Source organism: Bombina bombina, chromosome 1 (assembly GCF_027579735.1).
Source record: "Bombina bombina isolate aBomBom1 chromosome 1, aBomBom1.pri, whole genome shotgun sequence".
NCBI lineage: Eukaryota > Metazoa > Chordata > Amphibia > Anura > Bombinatoridae > Bombina > Bombina bombina.
Window position 1 is genome coordinate 1,137,225,224 of NC_069499.1, and position 15,016 is coordinate 1,137,240,239.

Sequence of the window (15,016 nt, forward strand, 5' to 3'; positions counted from 1 at the left end):
CCCGTGAGACTGGAGAAAGGCTAATACAATGTCTGTATGAGCCCTTGTTCTGGAAAGGGACGACGCTTGGATTAGGATGTCGTCTAAATAAGGTGGCACCGCAATGCCCCTCGGTCTTAGAACCGCTAGTAGGGACCCTAGCACCTTTGTGAAAATTCTGGGAGCAGTGGCTAAACCAAACGGAAGAGCCACGAACTGGTAATGTTTGTCCAGAAAGGCGAACCTTAGGAACTGATGATGATCTTTGTGGATAGGAATATGTAGGTACGCATCCTTTAAGTCCACGGTAGTCATGTATTGACCCTCCTGGATTGTTGGTAAAATCGTCCGAATGGTTTCCATTTTGAATGATGGAACTCTGAGGAATTTGTTTAGAATTTTTAAATCCAGAATTGGCCTGAAAGTTCCTTCTTTTTTGGGAACTACGAACAGGTTTGAGTAAAAACCCAGTCCTTGTTCCGCTGTTGGAACTGGGTGTATCACTCCCATCTTTAATAGGTCTTCTACGCAATGTAAGAATGCCTGTCTCTTTATCTGGTCTGAAGATAAGCGAGACATGTGGAACCTTCCCCTTGGAGGAAGTTCCTTGAATTCTAGAAGATACCCTTGAGAGACTACTTCTAGTGCCCAGGGATCCGGAACATCTCTTGCCTGAGCAAAGAGAGAAAGTCTGCCCCCTACTAGATCCGGTCCCGGATCGGGGGCTACCCCTTCATGCTGTCTTGGTAGCAGCCGCAGGCTTCTTGGCCTGTTTACCCTTGTTCCAGCCTTGCATTGCTTTCCATGCTGGTTTAGGCTGGGAATTGTTACCCTCTTGTCTAGAGGCTGCAGAGTTAGGAGACGGTCCGTTCCTGAAATTGCGAAAGGAACGAAAATTAGATTTGTTCTTAGCCTTGAAAGGCCTATCCTGTGGGAGGGCATGGCCCTTTCCCCCAGTGATGTCTGAAATAATCTCCTTCAATTCTGGCCCGAAAAGGGTCTTACCTTTGTAAGGAATATTAAGCAGTTTTGTCTTGGACGACACATCCGCCGACCAAGATTTTAGCCAAAGCGCTCTGCGCGCCACTATTGCAAAACCTGAATTTTTCGCCGCTAATTTAGCCAAGTGAAAAGCGGCATCTAAAATAAAGGAATTAGCCAACTTTAGTGCGTGAATTCTGTCCATGACTTCCTCATATGGAGTCTCCTTATGGAGCGAATTTTCTAGTTCCTCGAACCAAAAAGACGCCGCCGTGGTGACAGGAATAATGCACGAAATTGGTTGGAGAAGGAAACCTTGATGAACAAATATCTTTTTAAAGTGATGGTAAACTCTCCCCTTTATAAAATCAGATCTGGAATGTAAGCGCTATTTTAGATGAAGTTTAATTCATTAGCTATAATGAAGATGCAGTATAACTTAGTTATTAATATAGATATGAAATGCAAATACTGCATGCTCCTCCACCCACTTCAAAAGTAAACTTTTCTGTGAGCTAAAGATTGAATTGTTGTCCAATCAGCGCTCTCCCCATATGGCACTTTTGTTGTAGCTAGAGCATTGATTGGAGAGTAATTCAATCATTTAGCTGACAGGAAAATTTACTTTTGAAGTGGGTGGTGTAACGTGGGGTATTTGAATTTCATATCTATATTAATAACTAAGTTATAGCGCATCTTCATTGCACATGATGAATAAAACCCCATCTAAAATAGCTCTTACATTCCAGATCTGATTTTATAAAGGGGAGAGTTTACCATCACTTTAAGCAATCCTTCCAATTTTTTATCCATAGGATCTTTGAAAGTACAACTGTCCTCAATGGGAATAGTTGTGCGCTTGGCCAACGTAGAAACTGCCCCCTCAACCTTAGGGACTGTTTGCCATGCGTCCCTTCTGGGGTCGACAATGGGGAACATTTTCTTAAATATAGGAGGTGGGACAAAAGGTATACCTGGTTTCTCCCACTCCTTGGTCACTATGTCCGCCACCCTCTTGGGTATCGGAAAGGCATCAGCGTGCACAGGGACCTCTAAGAATTTGTCCATTTTGCACAATTTCTCTGGAATCACCAAAGAGTCACAATCATCAAGAGTAGTTAGCACCTCCTTAAGCAGGGCGCGGAGATGTTCTAACTTAAATTTAAATGCCACAATATCAGGTTCTGCCTGCTGAGAAACTTTTCCTGAATCAGAAATTTCTCCCTCAGACAGACCCTCCCTCACTGCCAATTCAGTCTTGATAGAAGAAATAAAACTACAACTAACACCACATACTCTTTACCATCCCCGTGGAGATGCTACTTGTTCAGAGCGGCAAAGAGAATGACTGGGGGGGCGGAGCCAGAGGGGGAGCTATATGGACAGCTTTTGCTGTGCTCTCTTTGCCATTTCCTGTTAGGGAAGAGAATATATTCCCACAAGTAAGGATGAAGCCGTGGACCGGACACACCAATGTAGGAGAAATATATATGTGTGTGTGTGTGTGTGTGTGTGTGTGTGTGTGTGTGTGTGTGTGTGTGTTTTAAAGGTCAAAATGTTGAAAGGTGTGCAACGATGGATGGATGCGGACGTGGAAAGGAGAGTATGAGAGGAGAAAAGGTCTGAATGGTTTTTCTAAACTATAGAAACAGCCTAATTCCTGTACTAAAGTATGAAGTATGAACTAATGAGATGTGTGAAGAATTACTACCTCAGAGTAAAGATGGGTGGATCATGTCATATGTGGTGGAAGAGAGCAAATCTTCTGATCAGACATAGTATCTCTCTAAATGCCAATCTCTTACCTCTTGTCGAGCTTGTTCATTATTTGGCTCCAGTTCCACTACCTTCTGAAAGCAACGGGTAGCAGCCATGGCATTGCCAAGCGTCAGGTGGCACTTGCCCTCTCGCTGGTGACCCTGGAATTAATATGATAAACCTTAAAGCAATAAGCCTACTTTATTATACACTTTCATGAGCCCAGTAGTATACCTAATGTATACTTCCTTATAGTATTATGTATAGTAATAGTTAACGTATGAATACACAATTTGCAGCCAATAAAAACAGCACAATTTTAAATTGTGCAAATAGGAATTAGGAAAAAGAACCAGAAATAATAGAAGTGCGTTTGCCACACTCCTCAAACACCCCACTCTAATGTCACTCTCCCTCTTCTTCCCTTACACTCATTTTCCCACTTACATTTCATTCAAGCTTACGACAAACTAGTAACCTGGCAGTAGAGGCTGAACTTTCACCTATTATCTTTATATAAGAAACAGAAAAACTCCAGATTTAAACAAAAATGGGTTTTAAAAGGCAAAATAAGAGACTTAAATGTTTTAGAGAACTGGTACTTTATTTTCTAGAAGCATTTCACCTTATGGTTTGATACCAAAAATAAGAATTTAACATTTTTTCATTGGTGTTTAGAATCCATTTTTAGTTCAAGATTGTTCAAAACTCAACTGTCCGAATAATAATAAAAATAAAAAAAAAACAGATAAACTATATGTAAAGTTGTAAACATATCTCCTTCACAAAAATAAGTGACTTGTCTTTTGGTTTCTGATGCAAGTAATACATTATTTCCTATCTACAAGTTAAACATAAGCATACATGTTACCTTTCTAACTACCTGGGATATCTAAAGATAAACAGTCCGGGAACAATATTTCTACAAGAAAAACAAACAAAGCATCAATGAGATTGGACTTTTTGTGACAGGGAAAACTGCTGCATATATAAAACACCACAATGTGAGTTCTATTCAATGAAAACTAGCTGTCACCAGTTTCAGTGCACTTAAAAAAATAACATGTATCCGTTTTAAAATGCAAAGAAGTAGTAAATCTTATTATAAAATATTATTGATCGCAGCAAAATGCAGCACCTACCTTAACAAAGGTATCATCAAGACGTACTGCCTGTTGGGCATCTTCTAATGCTTCCCGGAATTTTGCCAGCATCATCAATGTGGCTGCTCTGTTGCCATAGTAACTTGGATTTTTGCATGACCAATCTTAACAAAAAAATTGGATAATACAATAGTTACTAACAAAACGTTTACAATACACAACATAAAAAAACAGTAAACATGTAACGATTAACAAAATAAAGGGCTCAGAGACTTTTGCAGCAGTGACACTATAGAAACAGAAAACTACTGTTCCTTAAAGGGACATGAAAGTCAAAATAAAAGATTAATGGCTCAGACAGAGTACGCAATTTTAAGAGACTTTTCAATTTATATTCTAAAATTTGTTGAAAAGCATACCGAGGTAGGCTCAGAAGAAGCAATGCACAACTAGGAGCCAGCTAGTGATTGGTTGCTAAACACATGCCTCTTGTCGTTGGCTCACCATATGTGTTCCTAGGTCTTCCAATACTGCATTGGCACTCTGGAGCTAACTTTAAAAGAATATAAAAGTGCGAAGAAAAGAAAATGCTCTAATATATTAGAGCATTTTAATATTGCACTATTGCTTGCATATAACTGAACATGACAAGAGACAAATGTGTGCAGCCACCGTTAGGGCTGCTGATGAGGACATGCACATATTTTTCAACAAAGGATACGAAAAGTAAATTTGATAATAGAAGTGAATTTCAAATTAAAATGACATGCTCTGTCTGAATCATGGAAGATTTATTTTGACTCTTATTACTTTAAAGGGACACCAAACCCCAAATTTCTCCTTCCATGATTCAGATATAGAATTAACATTTTAAACATTTCAATCTACTTCTGTTTTCAAATTTCCTTTATTCTCTTTGTATCCTTTGTTGACAAAGCAGCAATGGACTCCTGGGAGCTAGCTGAGCACAGAGGGTGATCCAATAAGAGGCATATATGTGCTGCCACCAATCAGCAGCTAGCACTTAGTAGTGCATTGCTGCTCCTGAGCCTACCTACAGTATATGTGTGCTTGTCAACAAAGGATATCAAAGAAAACAAAGCAAATTAAAATAATAGAAGTCAATTTAAAAATTGTTCAAAATGTTAGGTTTCATATCCCTTTAACTATGTGTTTCACTCCTTTGCAGTGGTTAAACAAATAGTTATGCGCAAGCAACAGCACAATAGTAAAATGCACTAACGCATTACAGCATTTTCTTTTTGCACTCATGCCCCTATAAGTGGGTTCCATCTAGTGGAATAATGGCTGTAGAAAGATTAATTAATGACGTATAGAGAGATTTGAAAATCTTACCTGTAAAGCAGAGTAACATACTGAGAAAGAGACAAAGCTAAAACAATATTTGGTTAAATGGCTCATCTAATGAACATTTTTAGTTATGTTTAACATAAACCCATGAGGGCCGGCTCTGTGTGTTTAGCAGCAGGCTACAGAGCACTAACCATGCTGTTTTTAGACATTGGCCATGTGTGGAAAGCAGCTAAATTCAGTCACTGATCTGCTGACATGACATACCAGTATGAGCTCAATGAAGTAGATATAAAAAGCAGCTGGGTGTGCATGACGCAGAAAGCCCACACATCTTTTAAGACTCGCAACGGACAGCAGAGGATTCTGGGAAAGTGTAAGGCAAATACTGGATATGAGCAATTGTTTATGGAACAGTTTATTGGTTCCCCTCCACAAAGGCTACAAAAGGCAGTTTCATTTGTAGGATAAGCCCCTCTGAGCCATAGTAGATTAATTATTGAACCTCTGATTAGCCCAACAGATAGCTTAGAACTGTGGTTGTAAAAAGCAGTGAAGACATGGGGAAAATTGCTTTTAATTACTTAAAAGGGATATGAAACCTTTTTCTAAATATCTTAAACCAAAGTAAATATAAAAAGAAACGGATATTGAAAAAAAAAACAACAGCAAAGTAGCAAAATGAGCACTTACAAATTCTCAGTGTAGCCAATGACTATAGTGTGATAAGGAAGCTACCATTATAAAAACGTAAAAAAAAAAAATCCTTTTAAAATGATGAATACAAAGAGCAATGATTTCTATTAAAGTGATTGTAAAGTTTAACAAATTAAGGCCCAGTATCTAAAAATACCCTTAAAAACAGTCGCAATTTAATAATTAAACTTTACAACGCTATTTTTTTTTATTTATTTTTTTTAAATACTTACCTTTTCGTTACTGTAAACAGACCAGGGATCCTCCACCCTCATCTTCTTCTGTATTTGGCAGATAGATGACAAATCTGGCTTCCTCCAATCGTTGCGTGCTCCAACTGGCATCCAACTCGCTGGGTACGATTGGAGGAAGCCTAATTCGCCAGAGAAGCGGGCGGAGGATTGCCGGTCTGTTTACACAGTAACGAAAAAGTATTTTTTATTATTTATTTTTTAAAAGAAGCGTCTTAGTAAAGTTTAATGAATTAAAGTGCCCCTGTTTTTAAGATTATTTTTAGATGCTGGGCTTTAATTTGTTAAACTTTACAATCACTTTAGTTATAACCCACTGCAGTGATTTTTTATTACTAATGAGAAGTCTTGTTTCTTCATTTGAGAAAAACTAAATCTTCAGGTATACTACAAGGCTATTTCTCTATTATTCCAACAGAAAAAAACAGAAAAGGAAAAAACATAATTTATGCTTACCTGATAAATTCCTTTCTTCTGTAGTGTGATCAGTCCACGGGTCATCATTACTTCTGGGATATTACTCCTCCCCAACAGGAAGTGCAAGAGGATTCACCCAGCAGAGCTGCATATAGCTCCTCCCCTCTACGTCACTCCCAGTCATTCGACCAAGGACCAACGAGAAAGGAAAAGCCAAGGGTGAAGTGGTGACTGGAGTATAAATTAAAAAATATTTACCTGCCTTAGAAACAGGGCGGGCCGTGGACTGATCACACTACAGAAGAAAGGAATTTATCAGGTAAGCATAAATTATGTTTTCTTCTGTTAAGTGTGATCAGTCCACGGGTCATCATTACTTCTGGGATACCAATACCAAAGCAAAAGTACACGGATGACGGGAGGGATAGGCAGGCTCTTTATACAGAAGGAACAACTGCCTGAAGAACCTTTCTCCCAAAAATAGCCTCCGATGAAGCAAAAGTGTCAAATTTGTAAAATTTGGAAAAAGTATGAAGCGAAGACCAAGTTGCAGCCTTGCAAATCTGTTCAACAGAGGCCTCATTCTTGAAGGCCCAAGTGGAAGCCACAGCTCTAGTAGAATGAGCTGTAATTCTTTCAGGAGGCTGCTGTCCAGCAGTCTCATAAGCTAAACGAATTATGCTACGAAGCCAAAAAGAAAGAGAGGTAGCGGAAGCTTTTTGACCTCTCCTCTGCCCAGAGTAAATGACAAACAGAGAAGACGTTTGTCGAAATTCCTTAGTTGCCTGTAAGTAAAATTTTAGAGCACGGACTACATCCAGGTTGTGCAGTAGACGTTCCTTCTTTGAAGAAGGATTTGGGCATAAAGAAGGAACAACAATCTCTTGATTGATATTCCTGTTAGTAACTACCTTAGGTAAGAACCCAGGTTTAGTACGCAGGACTACCTTATCCGAATGAAAAATCAAATAAGGAGAATCACAATGTAAGGCTGATAATTCAGAGACTCTTCGAGCCGAGGAAATAGCCATTAAAAATAGAACTTTCCAAGATAACAACTTTATATCAATGGAATGAAGGGGTTCAAACGGAACGCCCTGTAAAACATTAAGAACAAGGTTTAAACTCCATGGTGGAGCAACAGTTTTAAACACAGGCTTAATCCTGGCCAAAGCCTGACAAAAAGCCTGGACGTCAGGAACTTCTGACAGACGTTTGTGTAACAGAATGGACAGAGCTGAGATCTGTCCCTTTAAAGAACTAGCAGATAAACCCTTTTCTAAACCTTCTTGTAGAAAAGACAATATCCTAGGAATCCTAACCTTACTCCAAGAGTAACCTTTGGATTCACACCAATATAGGTATTTACGCCATATCTTATGGTAAATCTTTCTGGTAACAGGTTTCCTAGCCTGTATTAAGGTATCAATAACTGACTCAGAAAACCCACGTCTTGATAAAATCAAGCGTTCAATTTCCAAGCAGTCAGCTTCAGAGAAGTTAGATTTTGATGTTTGAAGGGACCCTGTATCAGAAGGTCCTGTTTCAGAGGTAGAGACCAAGGTGGACAGGATGACATGTCCACCAGGTCTGCATACCAAGTCCTGCGTGGCCACGCAGGTGCTATTAGAATCACTGATGCTCTCTCTTGTTTGATTCTGGCAATCAATCGAGGAAGCAACGGGAAGGGTGGAAACACGTAAGCCATCCTGAAGTCCCAAGGTGCTGTCAGAGCATCTATCAGGACTGCTCCTGGATCCCTGGATCTGGACCCGTAACGAGGAAGCTTGGCGTTCTGTCGAGACGCCATGAGATCTATCTCTGGTTTGCCCCAACGTCGAAGTATTTGGGCAAAGACCTCCGGATGAAGTTCCCACTCCCCCGGATGAAAAAGTCTGACGACTTAAGAAATCCGCCTCCCAGTTCTCCACTCCCGGGATGTGGATTGCCGACAGGTGGCAAGAGTGAGACTCTGCCCAGCGAATTATCTTTGATACTTCCATCATAGCTAGGGAGCTTCTTGTCCCTCCCTGATGGTTGATGTAAGCTACAGTCGTGATGTTGTCCGACTGAAACCTGATGAACCCCCGAGTTGTCAACTGGGGCCAAGCCAGGAGGGCATTGAGAACTGCTCTCAATTCCAGAATGTTTATTGGCAGGAGACTCTCCTCCTGACTCCATTGTCCCTGAGCCTTCAGAGAATTCCAGACGGCACCCCAACCTAGAAGGCTGGCGTCTGTTGTTACAATTGTCCAGTCTGGTCTGCTGAATGGCATCCCCCTGGACAGATGTGGCCGAGAAAGCCACCATAGAAGAGAATTTCTGGTCTCTTGATCCAGATTCAGAGAAGGGGATAAGTCTGAGTAATCCCCATTCCACTGACTTAGCATGCACAGTTGCAGTGGTCTGAGGTGTAAGCGTGCAAAGGGTACTATGTCCATTGCCGCTACCATTAAGCCGATTACCTCCATGCATTGAGCCACTGACGGGTGTTGAATGGAATGAAGGGTGCGGCAAGCACTTTGAAGTCTTGTTAGCCTGTCCTCTGTCAGGTAAATCTTCATTTCTACAGAATCTATAAGAGTCCCCAGGAAGGGAACTCTTGTGAGTGGAACGAGTGAACTTTTCTTTTCGTTCACCTTCCATCCATGTGACCTTAGAAGTGCCAGCACTAACTCTGTATGAGACTTGGCAGTTTGAAAGCTTGAAGCTTGTATCAGAATGTCGTCTAGGTATGGAGCTACCGAGATTCCCCGCGGTCTTAGTACCGCCAGAAGAGCACCCAGAACCTTTGTGAAGATTCTTGGAGCTGTAGCCAATCCGAATGGAAGAGCCACAAACTGGTAATGCCTGTCTAGGAAGGCAAACCTTAGGTACCGATAATGATCTTTGTGAATCGGTATGTGAAGGTAAGCATCTTTTAAATCTACAGTGGTCATGTACTGACCTTCTTGGATCATAGGTAAAATTGTCCGAATAGTCTCCATCTTGAACGATGGAACTCTTAGGAATTTGTTTAGGATCTTTAAGTCCAGGATTGGTCTGAAAGTTCCCTCTTTTTTGGGAACCACAAACAGATTTGAGTAAAACCCCTGTCCCTGTTCTGATCGTGGAACTGGATGGATTACTCCCATTAACAAGAGCTCTTGTACGCAGCGTAGAAACGCCTCTTTCTTTGTCTGGATTGTTGACAATCTTGACAGATGAAATCTCTCTCTTGGAGGAGAGTATTTGAAGTCCAGAAGGTATCCCTGAGATATTATCTCTAGCGCCCAGGGATCCTGAACATCTCTTGCCCAAGCCTGGGCGAAGAGAGAAAGTCTGCCCCCCACTAGATCCGATCCCGGATCGGGGGCCCTCAATTCATGCTGTTTTAGGGGCAGCAGCAGGTTTCCTAGTCTGCTTGCCCTTGTTCCAGGACTGGTTAGGTTTCCAGCCTTGTCTGTAGCGAGCAACAGCTCCTTCCTGTTTTGGTGCAGAGGAAGTTGATGCTGCTCCTGCTTTGAAATTACGAAAGGAACGAAAATTAGACTGTCTAGTCTTGGCTTTGGCTTTGTCCTGAGGCAGGGCATGGCCTTTACCTCCTGTAATGTCAGCGATAATCTCTTTCAACCCGGGCCCGAATAAGGTCTGCCCTTTGAAAGGTATATTAAGCAATTTAGACTTAGAAGTAACATCAGCTGACCAGGATTTTAGCCACAGCGCCCTGCGTGCCTGAATGGCGAATCCTGAATTCTTCGCCGTAAGTTTAGTAAGATGTACTACGGCCTCCGAAATGAATGAATTAGCTAGTTTAAGGACTCTAAGCCTGTCCGTAATGTCGTCCAGAGTAGCTGAACCAATGTTCTCTTCCAGAGACTCAATCCAGAATGCCGCTGCAGCCGTGATCGGCGCAATGCATGCAAGGGGTTGCAATATAAAACCTTGTTGAACAAACATTTTCTTAAGGTAACCCTCTAACTTTTTATCCATTGGATCTGAAAAAGCACAGCTATCCTCCACCGGGATAGTGGTACGCTTAGCCAAGGTAGAAACTGCTCCCTCCACCTTAGGGACCGTTTGCCATAAGTCCCTTGTGGTGGCGTCTATTGGAAACATTTTTCTAAATATCGGAGGGGGTGAGAACGGCACACCGGGTCTATCCCACTCCTTAGTAACAATTTCAGTAAGTCTCTTAGGTATAGGAAAAACCTCAGTACTCGTCGGTACCGCAAAATATTTATCCAACCTACACATTTTCTCTGGTATTGCAACTGTGTTACAATCATTCAGAGCCGCTAACACCTCCCCTAGTAATACACGGAGGTTTTCCAGTTTAAATTTAAAATTTGAAATATCTGAATCCAGTCTGTTTGGATCAGAACCGTCACCCACAGAATGAAGTTCTCCGTCCTCATGTTCTGCCACCTGTGACGCAGTGTCTGACATGGCCCTAATATTATCAGCGCACTCTGTTCTCACCCCAGAGTGATCACGCTTACCTCTTAGTTCTGGTAATTTAGCCAAAACCTCAGTCATAACAGTAGCCATATCCTGTAATGTGATTTGAAATGGCCGCCCAGATGTACTCGGCGCTACAATATCACGCACCTCCCTCTGAGCGGGAGATGTAGGTACTGACACGTGAGGCGAGTTAGTCGGCATAACTCTCCCCTCGTTGTTTGGTGAAATTTGTTCAATTTGTACAGATTGATTTTTATTTAAAGTAGCATCAATACAGTTAGTACATAAATTTCTATTGGGCTCCACTTTGGCATTGCAACAAATGACACAGGTATCATCCTCTGAATCAGACATGTTTAACACACTAGCAAATAAACTTGCAACTTGGAAATACAATTCAATTAGAATAATATTAAAACGTACTGTGCCTTTAAGAAGCACAGAAGATCTATGACAGTTGAAAATTAATAAATTGAAACAGTTATAGCCACAATCCTTGTAAACAACACAACTTTAGCAAAGGTTTAATCCCATTAGCAAAGATAACAAATTCTGAAAGCAGGAAACAAATTACAGAATAAACGTTTTTTTATCTCAGTCAAACTATAATTCTCACAGCTCTGCTGAGAGAAATTACCTCCCTCAAAATAAGTTTTGAAGACCCCTGAGCTCTGTAGAGATGAACCGGATCATGCAGGGAATACAATGAGTTGCTGACTGAAATATTTGATGCATAGTAAAAGCGCCAAAAAACGGCCCCTCCCCCTCACACAGCAGTGAGGGAGAACAGAAACTGTCAGAAAACAGATTAAGCAACTGCCAAGTGGAAAAATAGTGCCCAAACATTTATTCACTCAGTACCTCAGCAAATGAAAACGATTTTACATTCCAGCAAAAACGTTAAACATAATCTCTAGTTATTAAACAGCTTTATGTATTTCTTACAGTGTAATTCTAGTGAAGTACCATTCCCCAGAATACTGAAGTGTAAAGTATACATACATGACATTATATCGGTATGGCAGGATTTTCTCATCAATTCCATTGTCAGAAAATAAAAACTGCTACATACCTCTATGCAGATTCATCTGCCCGCTGTCCCCTGATCTGAAGTTTACCTCTCCTCAGATGGCCGAGAAACAGCAATATGATCTTAACTACTCCGGCTAAAATCATAACAAAAACTCTGGTAGATTCTTCTTCAAACTCTGCCAGAGAGATAATAACACACTCCGGTGCTATTTTAAAATAACAAACTTTTGATTGAAGATATAAAACTAAGTATAATCACCATAGTCCTCTCACACATCCTATCTAGTCGTTGGGTGCAAGAGAATGACTGGGAGTGACGTAGAGGGGAGGAGCTATATGCAGCTCTGCTGGGTGAATCCTCTTGCACTTCCTGTTGGGGAGGAGTAATATCCCAGAAGTAATGATGACCCGTGGACTGATCACACTTAACAGAAGAAAAGAGAGGATAGAATGATATCCGACTTACGCCAAAGCAAGGCAAAGCTATATAACCACAAGTCAACTGTTTTAAGAATATTAAAGATATATATATTGACTGCAATAAACTTCATCATTAGTCCCTTAATAGTGTATGTTTATTTTTTTGTTTTGTTTTTTAAAACAACCAACAACTTAGGAAAGACACAGAGTGTGCAATTTTAAAAGACTATTGGCACTGCACCTGCATGTGTTTAACCCCTGCAAAGGGTGTTAAACACACAGTAGAAGTACGTATAGGAAACTGCTACTGATCCAGTCAGAAGGCTTGTTTCACAGATGGGTGGTGCGACTAGCAGTTTCTGCTCAGTACCAGCAGAGCATAGCGGCTCCCAAGCTGTACTTCTACAATATGTTTAAACACATCGGTGCAGGGTCACTAGTCTTAAAAAGTTACAATTTTTCAACTATAATGGTCCTTTAATCTAAGTCGTTCCTTGTTATTCTATGATCTTATATAAAAAACACTTTTAGAAGTTTTCTTTGAGCAATGTATGATTTATTTAAATATCTCAGAAAAAAAAGTGCATCAAAATCTATACAGTTTACTAGATATGGTCTTACTAGTAATTTGAACATGAAAGAAGTACCTCCATGAATGGCTGGAAGTCTTGGGGTAGTTGGTTTTAAATAAGGAGCATATGTACTTTAGAAGGTTGTGACTCACCTATGGCTTTTGTGTAGTAGTTGTATGCCTGGTTGTAGTCCTTCTGGGCATAGAATGCATTTCCCTTTTCTTTGTAGGCCTCCGCCTCCCTGAAAGCAAAACACATTCACAGTTAAGATACGCAATAAGGTGCAGTTGACATAGGAACAGTTTAAATGTTGGCTTTGTACATCAAATACATTTTATTTAACCATAATTAATGTTAAACAAGTCATCAGCCCTTGGATGGAGTGGTCATGATGATATTCTTGTTTATCTTCATAAAAATGATTAGTGCAGTATCATAAGCATTTTATATTGAGCTAAAGATTCTACATCGTCCATCACTTAAAGTTTAAATCCCATAGAAATAATTATACATGAAAGTACACATAGTTATATATAAATGTTCCTAAAGTCACTATATAGGGTTTAGGCAATTTAAGGATATTTCTTGTCCTTAGTATTCATGAGAAATATGCAGACCAGACTGTAGTTCATTAAAAGACTACTAAATATTGTAGAATTGTATAATCAACCAATGCATAATAAAAAAAATGCAATAGAAAAAAAAAATCTATTAAATTGAAGTTCTGACAAATTTCAAGGTTATTTCTATTTTCTTTCTCCTGCATCATGTGACAGCCATCAGCCAATCACAAAATGCATACATGTATATTCTGTGAATTCTTGTATATGATGAGTTGGAGCTGGTGTCTCAGAAAAAACCCCCACATAGTAAACATCCCTATTAAGACACACAAGTACTCCACTGGATGTGCAGCTTCTATCAGTAGGGCAAACCACAAGCTCCTTATTAGATCACTGATGATGTCATTTTCTTCTCTGCTAACACTAGTGGTTCTATACAAAACATCTACCTGCTCTTCACAAATAACTTGTTTATTACACTCACAGAACAAGTTGCACAAATAAAAGCTCACAGATGTCTTTCATAAATGAAAACTTTTCAGCTAGTGGCGCATAAAAAAAATTCTAAAATTGTTGGTACTTTGACAATTGTAACAGACTTGATAGCAGTTCTGTATTTTACTGAAAATCCTTGTGCCATGAATGCTAAACAAAATAGAAGTACAACTAATAAATCACCAAAAACAGGTTTTAAACGTAACTGAAAAGCAATAAACTCAAATACCTAGCCGTTTTAGTGCCAAACAATATTTTAAAATAAGACGGGTTCCACTTTTTCCAAAAATACTTTGAACAAAATATCATGGCCCCAATGCTTCCATTTATGTTAACTACACAACTGTACTTACCAAGAATGTGTCCTATCCCCCTGTCTCTTCATTTTAGACCGAGATCCGCTGCTAAGATATCAACAAAGATTTCATTCAAATTAAGGGGTATACACACTATCACAAGAGATTAAATACAATAGCTTCAAAAGGCAATAAACTGTACTTAAAATCTAAGGGATCCAATAACAAAAAATATTTTATTAAAAAAAAAAAAAAATCGAAATAAAAGAAATAAAAATGAAAATGACCGGATTTTTAGGTTTCACAGTAAAACAAATCTCACAAAAACTACAAATCCCATAAAAAAAAGATACATATACAAATATCCTTAGCAGATGCCAATAGATTAGAGAAGCACCTGCAATATCCTACTGACAAACTAGAAGTACATAAATAAACCATAGCTTGTGAAATCCTACACACCTCTGCAATTAGTTTTATTATTATTTATTTTCCTTCAAAGCAAGAAAACATGCCTCTCTTTAATCGCTTATTCTCCCTCTTAACAAGTCTCTCATCCATCATCCATCCAAGCGTAACTAAATATTTTTGCTGTGGGACCACTAAAATGTTTGAAAAAACAGAATCTTTTGAGAGCTGTAAAAAACGGTATATTTAGCACTCTGAATAATGCTGGATTCATATGGTTACAAAAAAAAA

The 15,016-nt window shown here is 39.6% G+C and overlaps 1 protein-coding gene across 2 annotated transcripts in view; it reads right to left on the reverse strand.

The window, feature by feature from the left end:
- Nucleotides 1-2,714: 2,714 nt before the first annotated feature.
- The window catches only part of DNAJC7 (DnaJ heat shock protein family (Hsp40) member C7), a 43,427-nt gene continuing 31,125 nt past the window's right edge, over nucleotides 2,715-15,016 (reverse strand). The window contains exons 2-5 of one of the 2 annotated variants that reach the window (XM_053698950.1): nucleotides 14,375-14,425; nucleotides 13,116-13,204; nucleotides 3,861-3,985; nucleotides 2,715-2,879 (exon numbers count right to left, since the gene is read on the reverse strand). In XM_053698950.1, the coding sequence (XP_053554925.1) occupies nucleotides 2,730-2,879; nucleotides 3,861-3,985; nucleotides 13,116-13,204; nucleotides 14,375-14,425 (415 nt within the window). In that variant the 3' untranslated portion in view covers nucleotides 2,715-2,729. The remainder of the gene's footprint in view (nucleotides 2,880-3,860; nucleotides 3,986-13,115; nucleotides 13,205-14,374; nucleotides 14,426-15,016) is intronic. The other variant, XM_053698959.1, reaches the window with a different exon arrangement.